Source organism: Macaca thibetana, chromosome 4 (genome assembly GCF_024542745.1).
Source record: "Macaca thibetana thibetana isolate TM-01 chromosome 4, ASM2454274v1, whole genome shotgun sequence".
Taxonomy (NCBI): Eukaryota; Metazoa; Chordata; class Mammalia; order Primates; family Cercopithecidae; genus Macaca; species Macaca thibetana.
In genome coordinates this window covers 47,213,595-47,235,866 of record NC_065581.1, presented here as the reverse complement: position 1 = coordinate 47,235,866, position 22,272 = coordinate 47,213,595, and the positions used below count along the sequence as shown (strand labels likewise).

Below are 22,272 nucleotides of genomic sequence, written 5' to 3'. Positions count from 1 at the left end.
ATGGCTTTCCACTATGGTAGCCTAATGAATTCCCAGTGTAGTCTCAGAAACCTATTTTCCTGTTGGATTCTAACATTTTCTTTCTTTGTATATATGCAGACCCTAGTTCCAACTTTGCATTCTACTTTCACGGACAGTAATATGATATTTACTTAGTACAAAGATCCCTCAGGCCACAGATTATTTGCAGAATGGATTTAAAAGGGGTGAAATTGAATGCAGGGATGGTCAAGAGGCTGCTGTCATAGCTTTTACTGGTTCTCTCTTCCATTAGGAAGAAAATTTAAAATCCTACCCATAACTCACAAAGCTCTTCAGGTCAAGCCACTGTCTAATACTCTAGCTGCTTCACCATAGCTTCCCACCCCTGATCCCTAACTCCACATTGGGCAGCCCAACAATATTGGGCTACTCATAGTTTCTCACACGTTGACACCTCATTCTATGGCCCAGCTTACATATAAAAGTCACTCTGTGCTTGTCTGCGCATTTAGAAAACTAAAAAACCACTTGCCTCTCAAAATTCAGCAAAATGTGGTTTCCTTACAGAAATCTTCTCTAACTCTCCTTCCCGCACCAAACTTAAATACTTCTCCTATGGTCCTACTGCATTTTGTATTCATATCATTTATGATGATATAATTTATAATATATTACATAATACCACATCATATCATATTATATTTTTTCATTTCTTTCTACCAAGACCTCTTTAAAGAAATAGTGACTTGTCCTCTTTCTATGGCCCATGCCTAGGTTGATACTGGGAACATAGTATATTCAATAAGTAGTTATTGGATGGGTGGGTGGCGGATGGATGGATGGATGGACTGATAGTGGGTTGATATCATCATATGAAGAAACCCCCTTTAATTCTTTTTTTTTTTTTCTTTTTTTTGAGACAGAGTCTCGCTTTGTCGCCCAGGCTGGAGTCCAGTGGCACGAGCTTGGCAACCTCCACCTCCTGGGTTCAAGCAATTCTCCTGCCTCAGCTTCCTGAGTAGCTGGTATTACAGGCATGCACCACCATACCCGGCTGTATTTTTGTATTTTTAGTAGAGCCGGGCTTCACCATGTTGGCCGGACTGGCCTCGAACTCCTGGCCTCAAGTGATCCACCTGCCTTGGCCTCCCAAAGTGCTGGGATTATAGGTGTGAGCCACTGTGCCTGGCTTAACAGCAATGGAAAAGCAGTGAAAGTATTTGAACCAGGGGAGTGGTATGATTCACAGAACTAGTTCACACAAAGCCAAATCTGGTGGTACTGAATAAGAAGGTGGGATTGGCAGGGAAGCAGAGTGAGTATGAGGCTAATAACAGACCTTTGTTATTTTTGAGTTGCCCAGCATTCTAATGCACTTTCTATACTGGGGAAATTCACTCTCCATTGCCTATGGTGGGGTTATTACATGCCACAAAGAAGCCATGAAGATTAAAATTATTTAGCCAGGCTTCCTGGCAGTTGGGGTTGGGGTACATGACTCAGGCTTCACCAATGAGATACCGCACCCGAACTTTGACTCTAGAGGATATGACACAAAGTCACAGGGATAGATAGTGATCACTTACAGCAGCAGAGGAGCAGTGATGAGGACAGCATGTGGAGGGTTCCAGTGGTGGTATCCTAGCTACACTGGTTTTGGTATCATTTTGGCTGTGGTCTTCTGCATCTTAGACCTTCTTGGTTTCTACCTAGTTTCTGAAGCTGTTTCTCAAGATTCTTGTTAACTCTGTAAGAGCGACCTGCTAATCCCCTATATATTACTTTTCTGCTACTTAGCCAAAGATATCTCCTATCATTTGCATCCAAGTGCTCTGTCAGGTATAGGAATTGAAACAGTGGTGACACTGGTGGGTGCCCGCCCAGCATCCCTCGACTCCTAACCTAGATTTTTACTTGCATATCCTTCCATTCCCATGCAACCCGTACTTCAGGGAAAACTGGGAGCACTCTTCACTCTAGGGGTGAGTCTAAGTTGGCTTTTTCACCAGAATGTTAAATCAGCACATTCCCTAGCCCAACCACAGTCATGTTCAGAGGTGAACAGGTGACCCAAGTGTCCCTGTTGTGGAATAAAATAAAGGCAGGGGGGACTACTGACAGTTGTCCTGGGAATCAGCTTTAGAATAACACTGACCTTCAGAAGACAGAGCTAGAGAGACAGGACCTTGTGATAACTTCACTGAGCCTCTGGCTTAACCAGCCCTGAACCCCAGTCAAGCAATGGACTGCCAATGGAAGAAATCAAAGATGACTAAAGTTACGATGCAAGGTGAGTGGGGGGAAGGTGGTGTCACAATTAAACAGGAAATACAGAAAGAGGATCAGGTTTGGTGAGAAGATTAGATGTTCAGGTCCAAATGTGGTACATTTGCTTTTCTAGAAGTATTTTTGCACTTTAAGATCCTTTAAATTCAAATAAAGAGTAAGGCTCATCAAATACTTTCACATGTTTACACCTCAAACTAAAGTCTAGGTATTTTTGAAAGAGTAAAAATAGCTGCATAGAAGGACCACAGTTCACAGATTTCTGTGTTGCTTTTCTCGTGCTGTAGGTTTTAGCATGAGAAGAAAAGCAGTGAAAAGGAATCTGCTTCTAGAGTTTTGACTACTCAGAACTGTAACAGTACTGCAATAATATTCTTCCTTAATTAGTGCCAATAAAAACGAGTATCTCTTACCATTGTGAGAAGTAATGTCATTTTTTATCCTTCCCCTTCTTTTTTTTTTTTTTTTGCTTTTTTGTTAACATAGAGATTAATGATATTAGCTAAAGATTGAAATGAGCAAATGTGTATGTGTATCTCATTGTCATGGATGTATGTCACAAATGTACTCTTGTCACCTGTATAACTAAGCTATTTCAGTTACAGTTACCACGATCTACCCAAGTTGAGAACCTTAGAATCTCCTTTGAACACTTCTCCCCGCGCATTTTTTTAGTTTTTTGGTACCTCCAATCTGTTTCTCTCCTCACTTTATTCCCCATACCCAGATCATTACCGTGACAGCCAATTAATTGTTAAACTCTAAATTATCTTTATCTCTGTGGCGTTTCTCATATCCATTCCCTTTCTTATATTACTATTGCATCTCCATAATCCAACCCCCGTTGCCTCTGGCAAGAGTTTTGGAATTACCAACATTTACAATCCTTCCCCACTTCAATTTAACCTCTTGCACCACTCTTTTCATGAACTTTTGATAGATCACATACCTTACTGGATGAAATATACCCACTCTTAATCCTGGCACTCAAAGTCCTCAGATATGTGGCCATGACCCTCCTTTCCTATCTTCTTATAATGCACCATGCCCTGCTCAGGCTTTACATTCCGATTAAATGGGCTGTTCACTGGTCTTTAAACACATGCCTATCCTTGCCCACAAGGCTTCAATTCACCTTAGCTCTGTCCAGCATCCACATCACATGCCCTTCTCTTTCCTTGAAGCCTTTCTTGATTTTTTTTCAGTGGGTGAGATCTTTCATCTCTTTAAGGGACTTTCCATTGTCCCTGGCACCATCTTCCCCTTGGAGGTAAGACTTTGAAACCTTGACCTTTTAGCACCCGCCTCTCTGTCTCTAAAAACCACCCCATCCAGTCTAGTCTCTGAGTTCTCTTACATTTCTACAATGTCTCCAGCAGTGCTCATTGCTACTTATAGATTTCAACCAAGAAATTCAGCCAAGCTGATTTCTGTTCTTCTAAAGTTACTTTGAGATGCCTATTTCTTTCCCTCCTACTTTTGCTGCTTTCCAACCCAGTCTTCACATCACCACTGTAATTCTTTCCAAAATACAGATGTGTTCATCTTCCCTCCTCCAGAATGTTGAAGTTTGTATAGCAGAAATGTTGAGAAGTTAAGAGTTCACACTTTGAAGGCAAGCCATTTAGATATAATCTAGCTCACCCACTGTCCAGCTAATTGTCCTTGGGCAAATTATGTCATCTCTAAATGGGGACTATGGTGAAGTTTAAATACATTAATGCCTATGAATATTTACTGAGTTCCTTCACAAAGTTAGCCCTAAGGAAATGATAGTATGATAGGATGATAAGTTCCAAATTTCAACTGAGATACCATAAATTAATAAATATGACATTCTAAACAGAGGTAGGTTTTCACACCACAATGCAGATTTTCTAAGCAGGTGACCCAAAAACGAGTTAGATAGCACTATATCCTGAAAGGGAGATTAATAAGATAAAGGGAGTGGAGATTAAAAGATCCCTGCCAAGGTTGTTTTTGTAGAAATCCATGCTGGGACTCCTGCTTGAACCTCAAGAGGGAGGTTTAGGATGATGCCTGCCCCCACAACTCAAGACTGTTTGGGAGAAGGAGGAGCATCCTTTCCGTGGAGTCATTTGAAGACCTGAATATCTAGTTCTCCATGATTGACTCCCACTTTATTGTCCTTTGTTATTTAATCTAGGTTTGTCTGTTTATGTGTATTGGACAGGACTTTTTTAGTTGTTAGTGACAGAAACAATATCTGAATTAGATTGAGAAAAAAGGGAGGCATTGACTGGGATAATGTTAGCATATTAAAATAACCAAAGGAAGAGTTGAATAATGAGACCCATGGCAAGACAGGGCATCACTGGGCCTCCAAAGTGACTGAAAATGAGGATTCCGATGCTTCCAGAATTTGATTTCCTTTCTCCACTTTTTCTTTCTGTTTCTGATGAATTTGTCTTAATTCAAAGGCACAAGTGAAAAACACAGCAGCAGCAGTCCCAAGCTTTCTGACACCACAGGGGGCTGGTGCTCTCCACCCAGTTTGGATTTGGAAAATTGTCATGAGAAGTCTGACCAGCCTGGTAAGGGCCTCCTTCAGATACATCCAATATGGGAGGAGAAGGAGAAGTTTCCAGAGGATGCAATGCCCAGAAGATAGGGATGCTGAGCAAACACCCTCTTTATTTTCATCGCTGTAATTTTTCGAGTGTGTCAGCTTCTTAAACATGGTACTGCCCGGAATGAATGTGCCTGGTTCTGATATTGAGGATGGAAAGGGGAAAATATGTCTTCCTAAAGAATGAATTAAGGCAGGATAAGACTCTTGGACCTGGGGAGAAAGGTACAGCAAAGAAGAAATGACAGTGGCTTCTTAAGAGTGCCACTCAGGGATTAACTGTACGGTATCTGTGGGGCCCCAGCAGCAGTAAGGTGCTAACTGGGCAGTGGTGGAATGAGCACTGTCCCTGAGTCAGCCTGAGGGCATTGGCAGCTGCCACTTAGCATGGACCTTCTGCACAATGGGGAGAATGGGGATTGCACTTTGTGCCCCTCTTCCTCCTTTTGCAGTGTCCCTCTGAATTCTCATGGACCCCTCCTGCTCACACCTCACCATCCCCGTTGTCCAGCAACCTGAGTCATCTTCATTTGCCTCAGCCTCCCTTCTAGGTTCACTCTCCTTTTTAGGGACCTAGGTTATAGATTTATTTCTTGTCTGTGTGACAATGTGTGTTCTCCACTGACTTTCCAAGCAGAATAATTCCATTCATTCATTCACGTATTCATTCATCCAACACACTCACTGAGCTCTCACTGCATGGCAGGCCTTGTTGTTTGGGGGCACTTGGAGATATCGCTGTGGGCAAGGTAGAGGAGCCCGCTTCTCATGAAGCTGGCTTTCCATGGAGGGAGATAACTATGCAAATAAATATATAGTATCCATTAGTGGTAAGTGCTTGGAAGAAAAATAATGCAGGCTAAGGAGATAGTGAAAGGAATGCTACTTAGGCTGATCAGGACAGGCCTTTTGAGGAGGCACATTTAAGCAGAGACATGAATGCTGTGGAAGGGTGAACCCTGCCACAATGAAGGGAATAGTGTTCTAGATAGAGGGATGGCCAAACACAAAGGCCCTGAGGTAAGAATGTGTTTTTGCATGTGATGGACAGACTCTAGATTGAGATCTTAAAATATGTTGAAATATTTACCAAATGGAACTGGGGCTCCTTGGAGAAATGCCTGAAACACAGGTGACTCCTAACCATAGGAACAAACCTTAACACCTTGCTCATAATAAGAGTAATGTAAAGTAGAAAACTCATTGAGATCTCTACTGTGTGTTTAGGATATTTTGATTGCTAGTGTCAGAAACAGAATCTGAATTAGCTGGAGAGAAGGTAAGAAGGCATTGATTCGGGCAATGCTGGCTGAGTTCACTTGTAGAAACATGTGCGCCTATAGAAAGAGAAATGCAAATCAAAGCTTCACTGAGATAACCACATTTTACCCACCAGATGGGTAAATGTCGAATGCATTCTGAAACACACACTGTGGAGAAACAAACTTTCTCATAAATTGCTGGTGGGGAAGAAAAATAGTACAATTCCTGTGGAGGAAAATTTGGCTACAGCTAGTGAAGGTACATAGACATTTGCCTTTTAACCCAGTGTTTCCACTCTAAAATCTGTCCCAAAGGTGCAGTAACAAAATATGAAAATTCAAAGTGTATGCATTGCTGCATTATTTAATAGCAAAAGGCTGTAAACAACCCAAATGGGGACTAATAGCAGAAACTTTGGTATATCCAAATAGTTGAATACTATACAGGTGTAAAAAGGAAAAGGCCTATTTCTACATATTACTATGGTGTGATCTCCAGCATCACATTTTATGGTGATTAAGACCGAGACAGAAAAAAGTGTGCAAAGTATACTATCATTTATGGGATAAAGGATGGGAAAATAATATACACATATACTTAAGATTTTTTTAAATGAGAGAAGCTAAACAATAAGGATGTATGAAAGGGAGAGAAGGAGTATTGTGATCACAGTATTGTGACAGAAACTGGATTTCTTTGTAGATTTGTAGTTTTGATTTTTGAGCCATGGAAATATTTTATATAATTATAACACAAAATTAAAGAGAAAAGCAATCATTAGGCATCAAAAACAAACGAACTAACTTAGTATCTAGTTGGTGGAATAGATGTGCTGTTCTAAATGACTGTAAGACATAATCTGTACATGCTTTGTGGGATATACTCTAAAGACAAAAAGAATGAGAAAAAAATCTTAAACTCTTTCTGGTTGCATTAATATTGTGATTCCAAGGCTGTCGTGCCTACAGCATGGGATAAGGCAACTAGCTGATTATGTTGCTGGTAAGAACCAAGATATCTGGTGTGAAAGAAAGGGATACAAGTGTAAGACTGATGTGTTTCAACAAAATCTCTGTAGTCCTGGATCTGAAATGGAATGATCAATCTGAACTTACGGCTTCTGTTATCTTTAAAATGTTTACGTATTGTCTAGCTCTGTCCACTGAAAAGGCTTATAAACAATACCCAACCCAGTACAAAGAGCTCCTCTAAACTTCTAGATTGAGATCTTAAAATATGTTGAAATATTTACCAAATGGAACTGGGGCTGCTTGGAGAAATGCCTGACTCCTTATCTAAGGCAGGAAATGAGCAAGATGAGCCTGGAACATCTTGTCATACCAGAAGGTAAGTGGCCTTTGAAGATTTTTCAAGGGACCCAGGAGCCAACCTGATTAGATTCCCACTAGCCAAAGATGGGCAATTTGAGCATTAATAAAATTAAACTACAATGGATTGTAGTTTTATATGTTTAATATGTTTAACCATCACAAATGTTTAATCCATGAATTCCTAATACTTTAAAAGTAAAAATTAAAAAAAAAATCCCTCAGTGATCTTTGCAGGGTAATAGGGAAGTAAATCATGAAAACAAAAACAAAAACAAAAACAAAACAAAACAAAAAAACACTAGTTAATCTGAGTGCAGTGTCTCAAGCCTGTAATCCCAGTGACTCTGGAGGCTGAGGCAGGAGGATCACTTGAGGCCAGGAGTTGGAGACCAGCCTGGGCAACATAGCAAGACCCCCCATATCTCATAGAAATTTTTTAATTAATAAAGGAAAAGAAGCAAGTATTTATTTTTGCCTTTGTTACAAAAACTGTGGCTCAAAGTAACTAAATAGTAGATGAGAAGTAGTTCCTCTTAATGGAAGTGTTCCGTGAATAAATGAAGGAGGAATATCATCATTGTGCAACTCCTAATAAATGAATGCACCTAGGCATTAAGCATGAAGGAACTAATACTACAAAAGAGAGACAGCCAGACTCTATGTACCCACTGATAGACATACACACAGCACCATCTGGGAAGGAGTCTCGCCAAACCTGAATCCCTTAAGCCTCTGGATCTAAACAACAGAACCTACAGGCAACAGAAAAATCTGTTAAATTATACTATGTGGAACTTCTAAATTTCACTATATGTAAATTCTAAAGGACAAATAACATGGCTTCATCACTACCAACAACAAACTGCAAGGAATTAAAAAAAGAGATGGAGGAGAACTCTAGATTAAAAGAGACATGAGAGACACGGTAGTATGGATCTCAATTTAAATAAGCAAACTCTTAAAGAGGAAAGAAGGAAGAGAAGAGACACCAGGATGTGATTAAGGAGAGGGGGAGAAAGGATGGGAAGTGAGAGGACATCATAGTACAGCTGGAGAAATTTGAATCCTGGCAGGACGTTTGGTGATCCTAAGGAATTATTCTTGCTTTTTGGATTGTGTGATGATACGTGTTGTGATTTCAAAAGAGGAATCCTTTGTCTTTTAGAGATATATACTGAAATATTTATAAATGAAATGATATGATGCCAGGCAGCTGCTTCAAAATAATCTGGAGTGAGTATGGAAGTGGGTGAAGACATGGAGCTGTGGTTTTGAGGCTTGAGCTTGCATCAGAATCACCTGGAGGGCTCATTAAAATACAGATACTGGTCTTCCCTCCAGAGTGTCTGATTCAGTCTTGGGTGGGGCCCAAGAATCTGCCTTTCTAATAAGCTCACAAGTGATGTTGATGCTGTCGGTCTGGGGACCACACTGTGAGAGTGACTAGCGGAGAGGAAGCAAGATTGGCCCCATGTTAATTATTCTTGCACCTGGGTGGTGGATACATGAAGGCTCATTATTACATTCTCTCTTCTGCTGAATATATTTGAAATTCCCTATAATAAACATTTAAAAAACAGGTGATCCAGAAGGGTATACAGAAGGAGCAGGGCCTTTGACAACCCATAGCTGTAATGGGAACTTCTGTGCTCATTAGCAAAACACGTTTGGCTGCTGCTACCACAGCTTCCTCTGGGACTGGAAGGTGTGCATCTCCTCCGGCCGAGGTGGAGGTGAGTGTATGAGCTCAGCTGTCTATCCTTTTAGAGAATTGCCTGGACTGAAGGGAGGGCAATGGCCTCTGTCCAAGGGGTCTGTGCATAGTGCATCCTTTCCTCAGTGTGATCAGTCATTGCAAGAGCAGTGATTTGGATGAATCCCAAGGTTTCCTGGCCACTTCAGCTGGAAAGGACACTCCTGAACAGAGCTGTGCCAGGACTCAGCTCTCAGAGATGAGAGGTTATTGCCAAACTCACCATGCCCTTGTATCCCCCTGCAAAGACCTCCCTGCAACTCCTAGCTCTAGGAGGCGCCTCTATTGGTTTGAGCCTCTCTACTTGCCTTTTTAGATTCATTTGTGTATTTATCCATTCATCCTTCAGACATTTATTAGAGTACCTCCTACATCTCAGGCATCCTTCTAGCCCCCTGGGAATACAGCAGGGAACAGAATAGCAAAAATCTCTGCTTTTATGGAGATTAAATTCTAGTTGTGGGGACAAGCAGTAGACACATAAAGAAACAGATGAACAGAATAATTTCAGGTAGTGAAAAGTGCAGTGAAGAAAGCTAAAATAAAGATGCCAGGATAGTGATTGACTCTGTGTGTGTGTATACATGTGCACACATTTTTTAAATTTTAGCTGATTGGGGAATACTTTTCCAAAGAGATGTGATCTGAGCGGAGATCTAGATGATAAGAAGGAGCAAGCCTTGAAAAGATCTGAATATTTTCAGAGAGAGGGAATAGCAAGTGCAAAGGGCCTGAGATGGAAATGAACTTGGACTTTCTTTCTTTCTTTCTTTCTTTCTTTCTTTCTTTCTTTCTTTCTTTCTTTCTTTCTTTCTTTCTTTCTTTCTTTCTTTCTTTCTTTTCTTTCTTTCTTCTTTCTTTCTTTCTTCTTTCTTTCTTTCTTTCTTCTTTCCTTCCTTCCTTCTTTCCTTCCTTCCTTCTTTCCTTCCTTCCTTCTTCCTTCCTTCCTTCCTTCTTCCTTTCTTTCTTTCTCTTTCTCTTCTTTCTTTCTTTCCTTCTTTCCTTTCTTCTTTCTTTCTTTCTTTCTTTCTTTCTCTCTTTCTCTTTCTTTTTTTTCTCTTCTTTCTTTCTCTCTCTTCTCTCTCTTCTCTCTCTCTCTCTCTCTTTCTCTCTTTCTCTCTTTCTCTCTTTCTCTCTTTCTCTCTTTCTTTCTTTCTTTCTCTTTTCTTTCTTTCTTTCTTTCTTTCTTTCTTTCTTTCTTTCTTTCTTTCTTTCCCTCCCTCCCTCCCTCCCTCCCTCCCTCCCTCCCTCCCTCCCTCCCTCCCTCCCTTTCTTTCCCTCCCTTTCTTTCTTTCTTTCTTTCTTTCTTTCTTTCTTTCTTTCTTTCTTTCTTTCTTTCTTTCTTTCTTTCTTTCTTTCTTTCTTTCCACCAATAAGGCCAATGGGGTTGGAACAAGAAGGGTGAAGAAACGTGAGAATGATATGAGATGAGGTGGGAGAATAATCTGAGTCTAGTGTTTACAAGGCCTTGTAGCCACTGGCCAAAGTACATCTATATTCCAGACACTTCCAAGGTTGCAAGTCAGCCCCTAGCTATAAAAAACACATTCTCGGCCAGGCACAGTGGTTCATGCCTGTAATCCCAGCATTTTGGGAGGCCAGGGCAGGCGGATTATGAGGTCAAGAGATCGAGACCATCCTAGCCAACATGGTGAAACCCCATCTCTTCTAAAAATCCAAAAATTAGCTGAGCGTGGTGGCCTGTGCCGGTAGTCCCAGCTACTAGGGAGGCTGAGGCAGGAGAATCATTTGAACCCAGTAGGTGATGGTTGCAGTGAGCTGAGATCACGCCACTGCACTCCAGCCTGGTGACAGAATCTCAAAAAAAAAAAAAAAAAAATCTCTCTAGAGAAACAGGACACTATCATAACAGGGGAGCCCCCTGGGCTCTCTAGCCAGTAGGAAAATGACCATATTGTATAGACAATTGACTACTAAAAACCCAGTAATTTGGGTGTTTAAAACTCACTGATTTTAGTTCAGAGTTACTGGAAAGTTCCTTTGCCCCAGAAATCATCTGCTCTTGATGCCTAGAACTCTGCCCTAAAAACACTGTTTACCCAAATTAAGACTCTATCTCCTATTAAAATATGGATTCCTCTGGGAGGGGTAATACTATGAGTTATCAGTCATTTAATGGTTATACAGATGAGTTGACAGCTGTCCTTGAAAAGATATTGTAAAAGAGGAAAGCATAAAGTTAGTGGGTGCTTGGATAGCAGGAAGGAATCTGCAGGGAGAATCAAATTAGAAAGGGAAAGCTGAGGATACATGAGAAAAAAAACTGCCTATTTTACAACTTCAAGTAGGTCTTTGCTTCCTGGATAATGTCCTCTGGCCAGGGCACATCACAGCAACGTGTATCTCTTACAGCTCTTTCCTAAACATAAAGTGTGAAATAATTCATAGAGCCCCTTATGTAAACAGAGCAATGATTAGAATGTGTTGCTTCTACTTTGCTGTTGTTTCTTGATGGGCTCTGGGCACACGTGGACTTTGCCTCTGTGGATGAACTGTCACTGATATGGCATAACGTTTTCATGAGTATGAAACAGTTATGTGCTGGAACAACCCGTGTGAGCAGATTACACGCATGTCTTCCGAACTTTGTATTCAGTTTGACTTCACACTGACTGCTTGAAATCAGCCATGATGAGCATAGTTACGCCATAGAAATTGACGAATGCTAAAAATCGAAATGTTTCTTTTCAGAGAGCTGATTGTTAAGCATTTACCAGTATGCTGTGAAATGTAAAAAATAAATTTTAGGATATGCCATGGCACATGAAAAAATATTCATTTATTTGTTTTGCCTCTTGAACAGATGCCAATTATATTCAAAATCATATTTGCCTTTGTATTACTTTACATTTTAGCTACATTTGTACAGGTAGGTACCCCATTTACCTTTTCAAAAGCTGCCTGGTACTTCATACTGGCCAGGTTTTGCATCATCTGGCTCTGACTGCCTTGTATACTTCAGGCCCCAGCCAGATTTAACCCTGAGCAAGTTTTGCATCCCAATGCCTTATTCTTTCCTTTGGACATTTCTAATCTGTTTTTCCCTAGCTGAAGGGCTCCTCTCACTTCTTCTCTGTCTGCCAGTGTCTTTCCCATGTTTCAGGGTCAGAGCAGAAATTTCCTTCCCCTCTTTGATGCTCACCTGCCATCCTAACATGGGATCCAGCATTCAGCATTCATTGCTCTTTCTCCAGTGCTCCCACTGAACACTTCCTATACCTCTTCAGCCATCACCATCCCTGCCTTGTGAAATGTTAGTCTGCATGTCTTATCTCCTCCCCTGGATTTTAAGCCCATTGATGATAGTGACATTTGCTTTTCCATCTTTTTATCCTTGAGAGTATCAGATGCAGAGCTTTGCATAGTCATTACTCGATATTAGTTGGATTATATGCATATATGATTTAATATTTCCCACACTGTCCTGGACAGCAAAATAAATGCCATATGAACAAATACACAAAGACACACACACACACAACACACACACACACACAGTTTCATCAGTCTAAATATCTGTATTTGTGGCCTGATTACCTTTAGCATAGAAAATTCCTTGTTGAAGGGGAACATTGGACTCAAGTATAGACCAATGAGGACAAATGAGAAAGCTTCTACTCTCAGTCTGAAATGTCACCTTTCTCATCTGCATGTAAAATTGGGAGGCTTTTGTCCGGTCATATGTTAGAAAACTACCAATCTGTTATAAATCAGGGTGTTCCAGTGGCCACTGAACTCTTAAGGAGTTGAGTGTCCCAGCTACTAGGGACGCTGAGGCAGGAGAATCATTTGAACCCAGGAGGTGATGGTTGCAGTGAGCTGAGATCGCGCCACTGCACTCCAGCCTGGTGACAGAATGAGACTCTATCTCAAAAAAAAAAAAAAAAATCTGAACTCTGAACTCTTAAGGATACTTGACATTGTATCCAGCTGAACTCGTAAGGATAGATCCTGCTACCATGTTAATGAGATCTATTGGGACTTGTATAACTAATGATAAAATAAAAAACAATCGGAGATTTTTTCTTTGGTCACTCATGTGAAAGGAGGCTATTCCTGTTTGATTCATTGATTTATTAAACAAGTATCATCTTCGTGTACCAGGCAGTCTGTGAAACGCTCAAGATATAAAGATAAATTATGTGTGGCCTTGCCCATCAGGGATTTATAATCAGGAAAAGAGCCTGAGAAAGCAAAGGGATGTGTTCAAAGTCTCAGGTGAAGTCAAGCCCCGAGGATGTGACAAGTTCTGAGCCACATCAGTGAGTTTGCCCATTAGACCCCGCCATCTGTCCCCGTGTGAAACATTTGCTGTAACTCCCTTCCATGAACTGCTTTTGGTTTGAATGACCTTGGAGACAGCCTGAAATCCCGAGCTTGGAAGGGTGCTTTTAGCGTTACTGGTCTGCACTTACGGTCTTCAAATAGAATTTCCACAAACCTCTAATTATCTCCTCTTACCATGCTCCCTAAATGACAGACGACCAGCTCTTTAGTCACTCCAAGAATGGATTTCTATTCAGCCCATGCCCGGGATGCATTAGGATGCCCAGAACATGTGTGGCTGCTCCGAGTGGCACAGAGCAATTAACAGAAGCCAGGCAATTTGCAAAATGCCTCAACTTCCTGCTCATCTCGAAGGCAGAGAATTGTCAAACCTTAACCTCAGGAGGCTCATCTGCAGAATTACACCTCCCCCACCTCAAAGAAGAAACTCTGGTGTCAGATTCCCCCCACCCTCCTGCTTTTTGCAAACATAAGCACTCGGCTGCAACAACAGCTATGACTCAGTTCCTAGCTAACGCTGCCTGAATTGATTTAGTCTGAGTTCAGATTTAGCACATAATCATGTTCAATTTGCTCCACTGCACTGCCTAGAGATAAAAGGCTTGGAGAAAAAAAAAATAGCTTCAGCTTGTGTCAGTCTTTGTGGTGATGTCATTGCCATGAGCAAGCCGGGCCGTTCGTTACTCTGCTGTGCTGCCTCAGACGCGGAGGGCTGCGTGCAGTGGGAGCGGGCTCCAGGAGCCCGAGCCTCCAGCCGTCCCCAGAGGAAGGCAGCACCGGGGCCTGGCCACAGCAATATCCATCTGGAGGCTCTTCCCTTCACTCCCAACTCTGAGGTTGCCTAACTCTTTATTAAAAATTCAGAAGGGGGAATGCCAGCCCCTAGCATGGACTGTGATGTTTCCACTCTGGTTGCCTGTGTGGTGGATGTCGAGGTCTTTACCAATCAGGAGGTTAAGGTATGCACCTGCAATCTTATTTTTCATTGTTGCTGTTACTGACGCTGCTTCAGAGCTTTTTTAGCATGAGGAAATAAGACTTTGGTTAATAGTTTTCAGCTCACAGTCTGCGCTAGAAATGCTTGTGGTAAGTGCATGGCTACATTAAGTAAAATAAGTTGGAAGAGGGACCAGCATATTATTTTTAAATGTGAAAAGGTCTGCCATTATATGTTTCTTCTTGTCTTTTTTATTAGGTGATCCCTGGTCAGTCCTTTCCGAGTAGACACATTTTCATATTCCCATATCGTATCTTTGTCAATAAGGAGAATTTTCCAGCCCTCAATGTCAAGAGGGATTTTGAATCAATGATTACATGAAGAAAGCACACATAATAAACCCAGCATCCAGGCCAGCCTGACAGTGGGGCAATAACCCTTTCTGGCATGTCACTTAAATATCCTGTGATGTGGTCTTCAAATTAAACAATAGCTTTTCTACAAATGGCAGTTTCAGTCCCCAGCTTTCTGGAAATCAAAGTTGGAGAGCAGCTGCCTAAATTTTCTTTGTCAGGCAAAGAAAGCAAATCATTTTCCTTGAACAGTTGTTCATAAAGAAAGTTTAGGCATAAATATTTTGCATCTTAAGGCTTAGTATACATGCTGGTCCTCACTGATTGCCGGCAGCAGTTGTTGACTTGTCATATGTAATTGTCCTCTGATGATATTCATTCTCTTTTATTTTCCATTTGGCTTTATATTATGAAAAGATTCCAGGCTTGTAAAGTGGAAATGTTTATTTTTTCTCTCATATTTAATAGAAGAACTAGCTGAAGCTTCTTATTTAAGCAGTTCACACATACAGAAGGTCAGTTGTTCATAGTGTGGTGGGAGGAATAAAAGGGGAATTACATGGCATAATCATTTACCATCCTTGCTTTAGTCTTAACTTAAAGAAAAACCCTGAATTCTTTATTGTTGGGTGTGCAGGTGACACCCTGGTGCTTTACAGGTGAGGATTTATGTGTTCTTGGCATAACACATGGCTATGTCATTCAAGATTGCAGCTTTAACAATCTTTTGAAATAGATTTGATAATCTGGCTTCTTGTTCTTGCATATTTTAAACATGTAGCCCTGTATTTACCAATTTTTGTGCCAGTGCCATGGAAGTGTCCACCACCTGTCATATGAAGGTTCAGAAAATAAGGATATAAAGGTTTGGCACTGCCTGTGATTGCATTGAGAATGGAAACATGCATGCAGTGACCCACAGTCCTGCCAGCCATACTTCCATAGCATTTGAGAAGGGAGAGCAGTCATCAGACCCCTCCAGTTTAAAGCCAACTTCAAGTCCAGTGTGGGTAACCAGATAAAGAGACATCTTCCAGTAACCACTGGAACATAATTCCATCTATGGAGAATAAAACTTCACAGGACCCTTCTGTCCTCAACAGTTATCCGTTGTTTACACACTTGCCCTCAGAATGTCATAAGATATTCTCAACTTTTTTGGTTTCAGAAAAGATAGTGAGAAAATACTTATTGGAGATCTGCAACATGCCAGGCATTGTGCTTGTATAGGAAAAAGTTTAAAATATGCTTGTATGGCATATGTGTCTATGATATAGATATAAAAATAACCAATTGCCTAAGGTTTCTTAAAGACAAAGAATATTTTGTAGAATTAAGAGGACACAGAGTTGTTACAGCTGTTTGTATGTGAGTGGGTGGAGTGGTTTTATGGAAAAAATGGTATTTAAAGATGAGTAGATTTTATACAGAAAGAGAGAAGGCACAGCATTTTGCAGTCTAGTGAGTCGATCCTTTTGACTGCAGTAGGTTCTCTATGAGAGATTAGAGGGAAATGGGAAAGGAGGTGAGTCAGGGCTAGATGGTGAACAGCTGATGCTGTTCTTCATAAATTTATGGGGTTTTTCGAGGAAGACTCTCAGCAAAAATAAGTGCTACATGTCCTTACTGCCAATAACTCTGAATCATGATGGGCTTTTTTTCTTTTTTAGAGTATCTAATCTTTATGTGCCTTAGTCTTCTCATATAATGTGAGAATAGTAGTGATTTTTATCTTATTAGCTTAGGGACAAGAGAATTATACATGTAGAATAATTAACACAGTGCCTGAGTCATATTTAGCACTCAATAAATGTTGGCTATCGCTATCATCGTCATTGTCATCTTTGTTAGGCACTCTCTGAAAGTGATAGGTTACCTTTACCAGTTTATTGGAATGTCGTAAATCCAGCTGAGTTTACAATGACAGTCTAGCACACAGAAAATGTTTTCCCTCCCACCCCACTCCCAATATACACACTCTAGCCACCTAGAAAACATGGCTTTCCATTTTTGATATTTAATCATCTAATGTTAGGCAGTAACATTATTAAAAAGCAAAGTTCTACTTTGTGCTTATTAAAAAGGGGGAAAATGAACAAATTAAGGTAGGCCAAATGTTATGTGTTAAGAAAACCTGTGCTCCTTGTTCAAAACTGACCATTAGTCTTATCACAAAGAAAGGTTCAAATGTAAAATTCTAGGCACCAAACAAAGCTTCCCCAAAGGTATCCGTCTTCTTCGTTCATTACTAATAACTGGTGGAGCCAAGAGTTCCTTCTTCAATGTCTTTAAGGTTTATTGTTAGAGAAAAGGGAGGCACATGGAAAGGGTCTGTCTCACCTGCTTACATCCATCTTGCTTAATCTCGGGCTTGTTTGTTTGTTTAATAGGCATCCCTACTTTCTACATGTAGCCCCCATGGACAAGCAGCCATACTAGGGGGATGCAACCAGCAGGCCTCCTTCATAGGTACAGGGGTTTATTTGAAATAGGTAGAAGCATCCACAAATCCAGTTTCCCATAGTATCATAGAAAGCCTCGTCCTCCATGGTGGCTCTCAGCTGATTGCATTAGGGGCCCCTCTGACTCTAGTTTCCTAAATTTCATCAAAGCTGCTCAAGCAATAGTACTAAAAAGAGGAGGAAATCAGACAAATGGAATTCCGCCATATTTGGCTGTCTCTGGAAATTCCATTGGTGGTGCTGTGAACTTAGCTGTCTGTTCTGCAGCATGAGAGTTCTCAGAAAGATCTAGAAGTTGGGAGCCCTCAATAGAAAATGCTAGAGGGAACTGCAGAATTTCTGTGTGTGTGAATGTGCCGGGTTGATTTTCTCTGATATTCTCATATTTCTGAAAATAGTCTTCCCACTCCACAAAGAACCAAACTCTTGGGAAAATGAAAGAGATCGAAGAGATTGGTAATGAAATTTACATTTCACTTTAGTCCAGTGGTTCTTAAACCTGATTGCATGTTGGTATCCCCTGGAGAGCTTTTAAAAATATTAATGTGCCCAGGCCCTACACCCAGAACTTTTATCTGGCTGGTCTGAATGGAGCCCAGCCATAGGTAGTCATATAAAGCCAGTGTCTTGTCTCTTTTAGGCACAAGTAGGTACAGGTGAGGTCAGCCAAGAACTGTCTAGAGTAAGCTCTGCTTAAGCACTTGGATCCTTATCTCCCCAGCTAAGACTTGATGTATGCAGTTTTAAAAGCAATATCTCTGAGCTGTCAGAAATGTTGAGGCTCACCCAACACTTCAGTTCTCCACACCTGCAGTTCCTTCACCTGATTCTGAGCCAACAGCAAATGCTCTTCTTTACTGCTGGCCACTGTGGGAGGCCTTCTCAGAGCTGTAGAGCCTGCCTGGAACAGAGCACCCTCACTCTGCCAGGGGGCATCCAAACCTGGAGCTACCCCTTCTCTGCAATGGTGGCTTCCTGCACAGAAGAAAGGGTAGTTCCTCTTCTCTAGGTTGGAGAGCTTCTGATTCATGTACCAGGGATCCAGCCTTGTCTCCATGGGCATCCATGTAGGACACAAGGAATTCACAAAGCTCCCTTCTGCTCATTAAGGCAGGCAGGAAACATGACAAATCTTATAAGAAATACAGAAGCTTCAAAGACCCTTGGCGCTCAAGAGATTTGTTCATTCGTTCAAAAATATGTGTAGAGCACTTATTACCTACCAGGCAATGCTCTAGGCCTAGGAGTTCGATAAGATAGACGTCCCTGCCCTCATGGAGCATATATTCTAATATGGGATGCAGACAATGAACTAGTAAACAAGTAAATATACATTGTAATTTCAGCTAGTGATGAGGGATATGAAGAAAAATGAAGCAGAGTAAGGGATAGAGTATTGATGGGGGAGGAATGTGCACTTTTGAAAAGATTGTCATTGGAAGCATCTCTGGAGAAGTGACAGTTTATTAAATGTCATTGTTTCAATGTAATTCATAGAGCTAAAGAAAGTTAGAGAGCCATGTACAGAGCTGAGAGAAAATCATTCCATGTAGAGTGAATAGTAGGTAGAAAGAGAGGCCATCTTAGCCATCTTATCTGATGTGCTCCTACCTAGTCCCCCTACCAGCACCATTGAACCTGTTTGAATCATTCATTCATTTAGGTACCCATTGAGATGGTCACTGTCTCAAGATATAATTTATTTTTTTTAAGGAGACTCCTTTTCAGAAAATTGTACTTAACCTAATTCCCTCATCCTACGTTTTAGGCCCAATAGCTCTTAGGGTAGGGGTAAATACAAGGAGAAGTTTGTTTTCAGCACAGTAATTCTTCATATGCTTGGAATATTAGGGTTGCTACCGGACAGCTCTTTTCTCTTCTGAAAGGTCAAGGCCTTTTTAAGGTCACTCATAAATCCTACTTTCTGTCCTCTGCTTTTGAGAATTTCTCAACATCCTCCCAATCCATGTGACCTGAGACAATCTCTTAACCTTTCTGGACACAAAATAATCATGCTGAGAAAAATCCCCTACTGCTTTGTGAATTTTATTTTTCTTTTTACACAATAGTATATGTGACTGAGTCAGAGTCTATTTGTTTCATGCTGTTGTGTGAGTTATGAAAAAGACCACATCATGGCCACTGAGTACAATGAAATCTCTCTGTCATACAAACCACTGGACATTTCAAATTACTTGTTTTGTATGGTGAGAGCGGTAGGAGGAGAAGGATGAGGCTGAGTTCGTATCATGCACTTTGTACTCTGCTTTGAGGTCAAAAAAGTGACACAAGTGATTATGTGTCACTTGTTCAGGAATTGTTTTGGAAGAGAAACTTAGGTGGGTGTTGGTCAAGAAAGCTGGTTGAGCTTCCTGCCCATTTCTTAAGTTTTTTTGTGAGCACTAGGGTAAGGATCTGGGCACAACCAACCATGACCTATGGCTCTGCAGAGCTCTAAAGCTCTTTAAGAATTTTCAAAAATCATTGTGTTCACTCAGTAACTTAGAAGTGTTTGAGTTGTATATGATTTAATCCTCAGAAATGGTAAACCCTCTAGAGGTATTCATGGTAATGAACGTTCAGTAACCAAAACGTGAAGTCTACCAAAATGCTCATTCCCTATTCAATGACTGTAACATTAAACATAATATTTTGTCATACATCTCTAGACCACCTTTGGTTTATGAAAAACAAAAGGCAGTGTGTGTGTGTGAGGTAGCAAGAGAGATGGCATGTGTATAACAGATTCTAACTCTCCAGCAAAACAAATGTTGCTATTTCTCTGGTAATAACATGGGCTAGAATTGAGGCCATTTTGGAAATAAATGAATTAATGCAAAACTGAAAGTTAAAATTAATCATCCCTAAAGCAATTATTTAAGAACTTAACATTCTTAAATGTACAATACTAAACATTTTCTTGCCTCTGAAGAAAGTAGCAAACATCTTTCAGAGAGAGGGAAGAAATGATTTTATGAAAGTGATACTCCCTGAGAAGGTTCAGAGGCAGATTTCTCAGCCAGCTATCACATTGGTAAAGACAAGGTAGACTGTGTTCAACTAATAACATTGTTAAGTGGGGAAATCAACTAAAATCTTGTTTATCTGTTTAAAGAAACTTTTAACTGTTGGGAAGTAACAGACATTGGCAGTTGCTACCTCTAACCTAAATGTCAGATAGATTAAAACAAAACAGCAATTTTAATGAAAAATTGTTTTCCTAAAGAAACAGATTTTAATGTAAAATTCAGAGTACTATTTGCATTCTTAGTGATTCTGTTTGAGTCCAACTATCAGTAATTTATATAGGTTTGTTTTAGTATTTTCTGATAAAGCTTAGAATTGACATGTAAGAAATAAAATGATACCTGAAAGCTTTATTATCACTTTATGTGTTTAGGAGGTAAGCTTAATGGGCTTAATAGGCGTTGCAACTTTGCAGTGAATAGCCCAGATTTCCAAGGTGATCATAAACTTTCCAACTCATACCTGGACTAGAATTTCTTTATGTAAAGGGACAAATTTATTTATGTAAAGGGTCTGTATTCTTTCCCAATGCTAAAACTAAACTGATTCTAAAACAGGATTTTAAAAACACATGGAGAGGTAATTTCAACTAGAAGTTTTGAGCAGGTACAAAGTTATACCCTTTCCACTCTAGCTAGAATAGAGAGTTAATCTTCAAAGTATTTGAGAATAAAATGTCTACCAAGTTAGACCTTCCCTAGAAAAGATTTGATATGTATACTTTCATAGTCACCTTTTGGGTAAGTATACCTGGGTAAAACATACGTGTGTGTATATATATGTGTATATACAGATATTATACACATGTGCAAATGTATGTATAATATGCATATTTACTATATATTTCTTTTTTTTTTTTTACCTTCCATTAACATAGAAGGTTTCTTTCTGGATCCTCTACCTATTCTACAATGGCACATCTAACTAGCTAATGGAAATTGCATGCTCTTAACTACATCAAGGGATTAAGAGCCCAAAGAAGATTCTTGGCAAGCAAGTTGAATAGAAACCTAAACAATTGCTAAAGGAAACTCCCCTGGGTGTGAAGGGGACTAAGAAATTCATTATCTTCTCTTTTTATTGTTATATACCACAGCAGTGTTCACATCCTTACAGTCTAGTACTACAACAGTTATTCTTTCCGGAATCTAATATATCAGCTCTGAACTACACATTTTTTTTTTAATGTTTCAGAAAGGTCTTGACCCTGTAGCTTCCAGGAAGATGACTTTAACATGCCTATGCTTTTGTTAGATTGGACTATTTACTAACTTTCATTTCCTAAAACAACATCTTCAATAATGTTTTATTTGCTCCAACAATAGGGTAGTTTGCTATTTAATTGTAAGATTTTCTTTCCCTATCTCTGGTAGTTCTATAGAAATATGTGAGCAGTGTTCGTGCTGTGCCCCAAACATTTAACCTCAGGGGGCTTAGTAAGCTGAGCATTAAACCATCCCACATGGTGACAAATGTAAGCTCCAGAGATATTCATCTCCGTGGATCAATATTATATGTTATCAAGATGGGCAATTTTAAAATATCCAACTACTGTTTCCAATCATTAAATTCTTCTAACTACAAGGCACATAACAGGTACTTCATATAATCCCCATAATAGCCCAAGGCATCTATGTAGTTGCCCCATTATAAACAGATTCCTGATATTCAGAGAAGTTAAATTTTTACACAAGATTACACAGCTATTAATTGGCAGAAGTGGGACTTGAACTGCTCTTTCCACTACCGAAATCTCTCTAAGGATGAATTAATAAGGCATTAATCAATTATTGGGGTGTAAAGCCAGGAAGATAAGACAATGAACTCATATGTAATATTTCATCTGATGCTTAAAACACTGTTTTTGTCTTATTTCTTATCAGAAGTGGTGGTATACTATTTGTACATAAATCAGTAGTTGAGATCATCTTAGCTTTTCTCAATAAATCTAATGTGGCAATTGTAGGCATAGCATCTATT

The 22,272-nt window shown here is 40.1% G+C and overlaps 1 protein-coding gene across 3 annotated transcripts in view; it reads left to right on the top strand.

The window, feature by feature from the left end:
• The window catches only part of RCAN2 (regulator of calcineurin 2), a 478,595-nt gene that overhangs the window by 371,900 nt on the left and 84,423 nt on the right, over nt 1–22,272 (top strand). Inside the window, exon 1 of one of the 3 annotated variants that reach the window (XM_050787496.1) lies at nt 13,245–14,472. The exons of the other annotated variants lie outside the window; for them this stretch is intronic. Coding sequence (XP_050643453.1) covers nt 14,386–14,472 — 87 coding nt within the window. The 5' untranslated portion in view covers nt 13,245–14,385. Of the gene's footprint in view, nt 1–13,244; nt 14,473–22,272 lie in introns of those variants that run through there. 3 annotated transcript variants of the gene reach the window in all.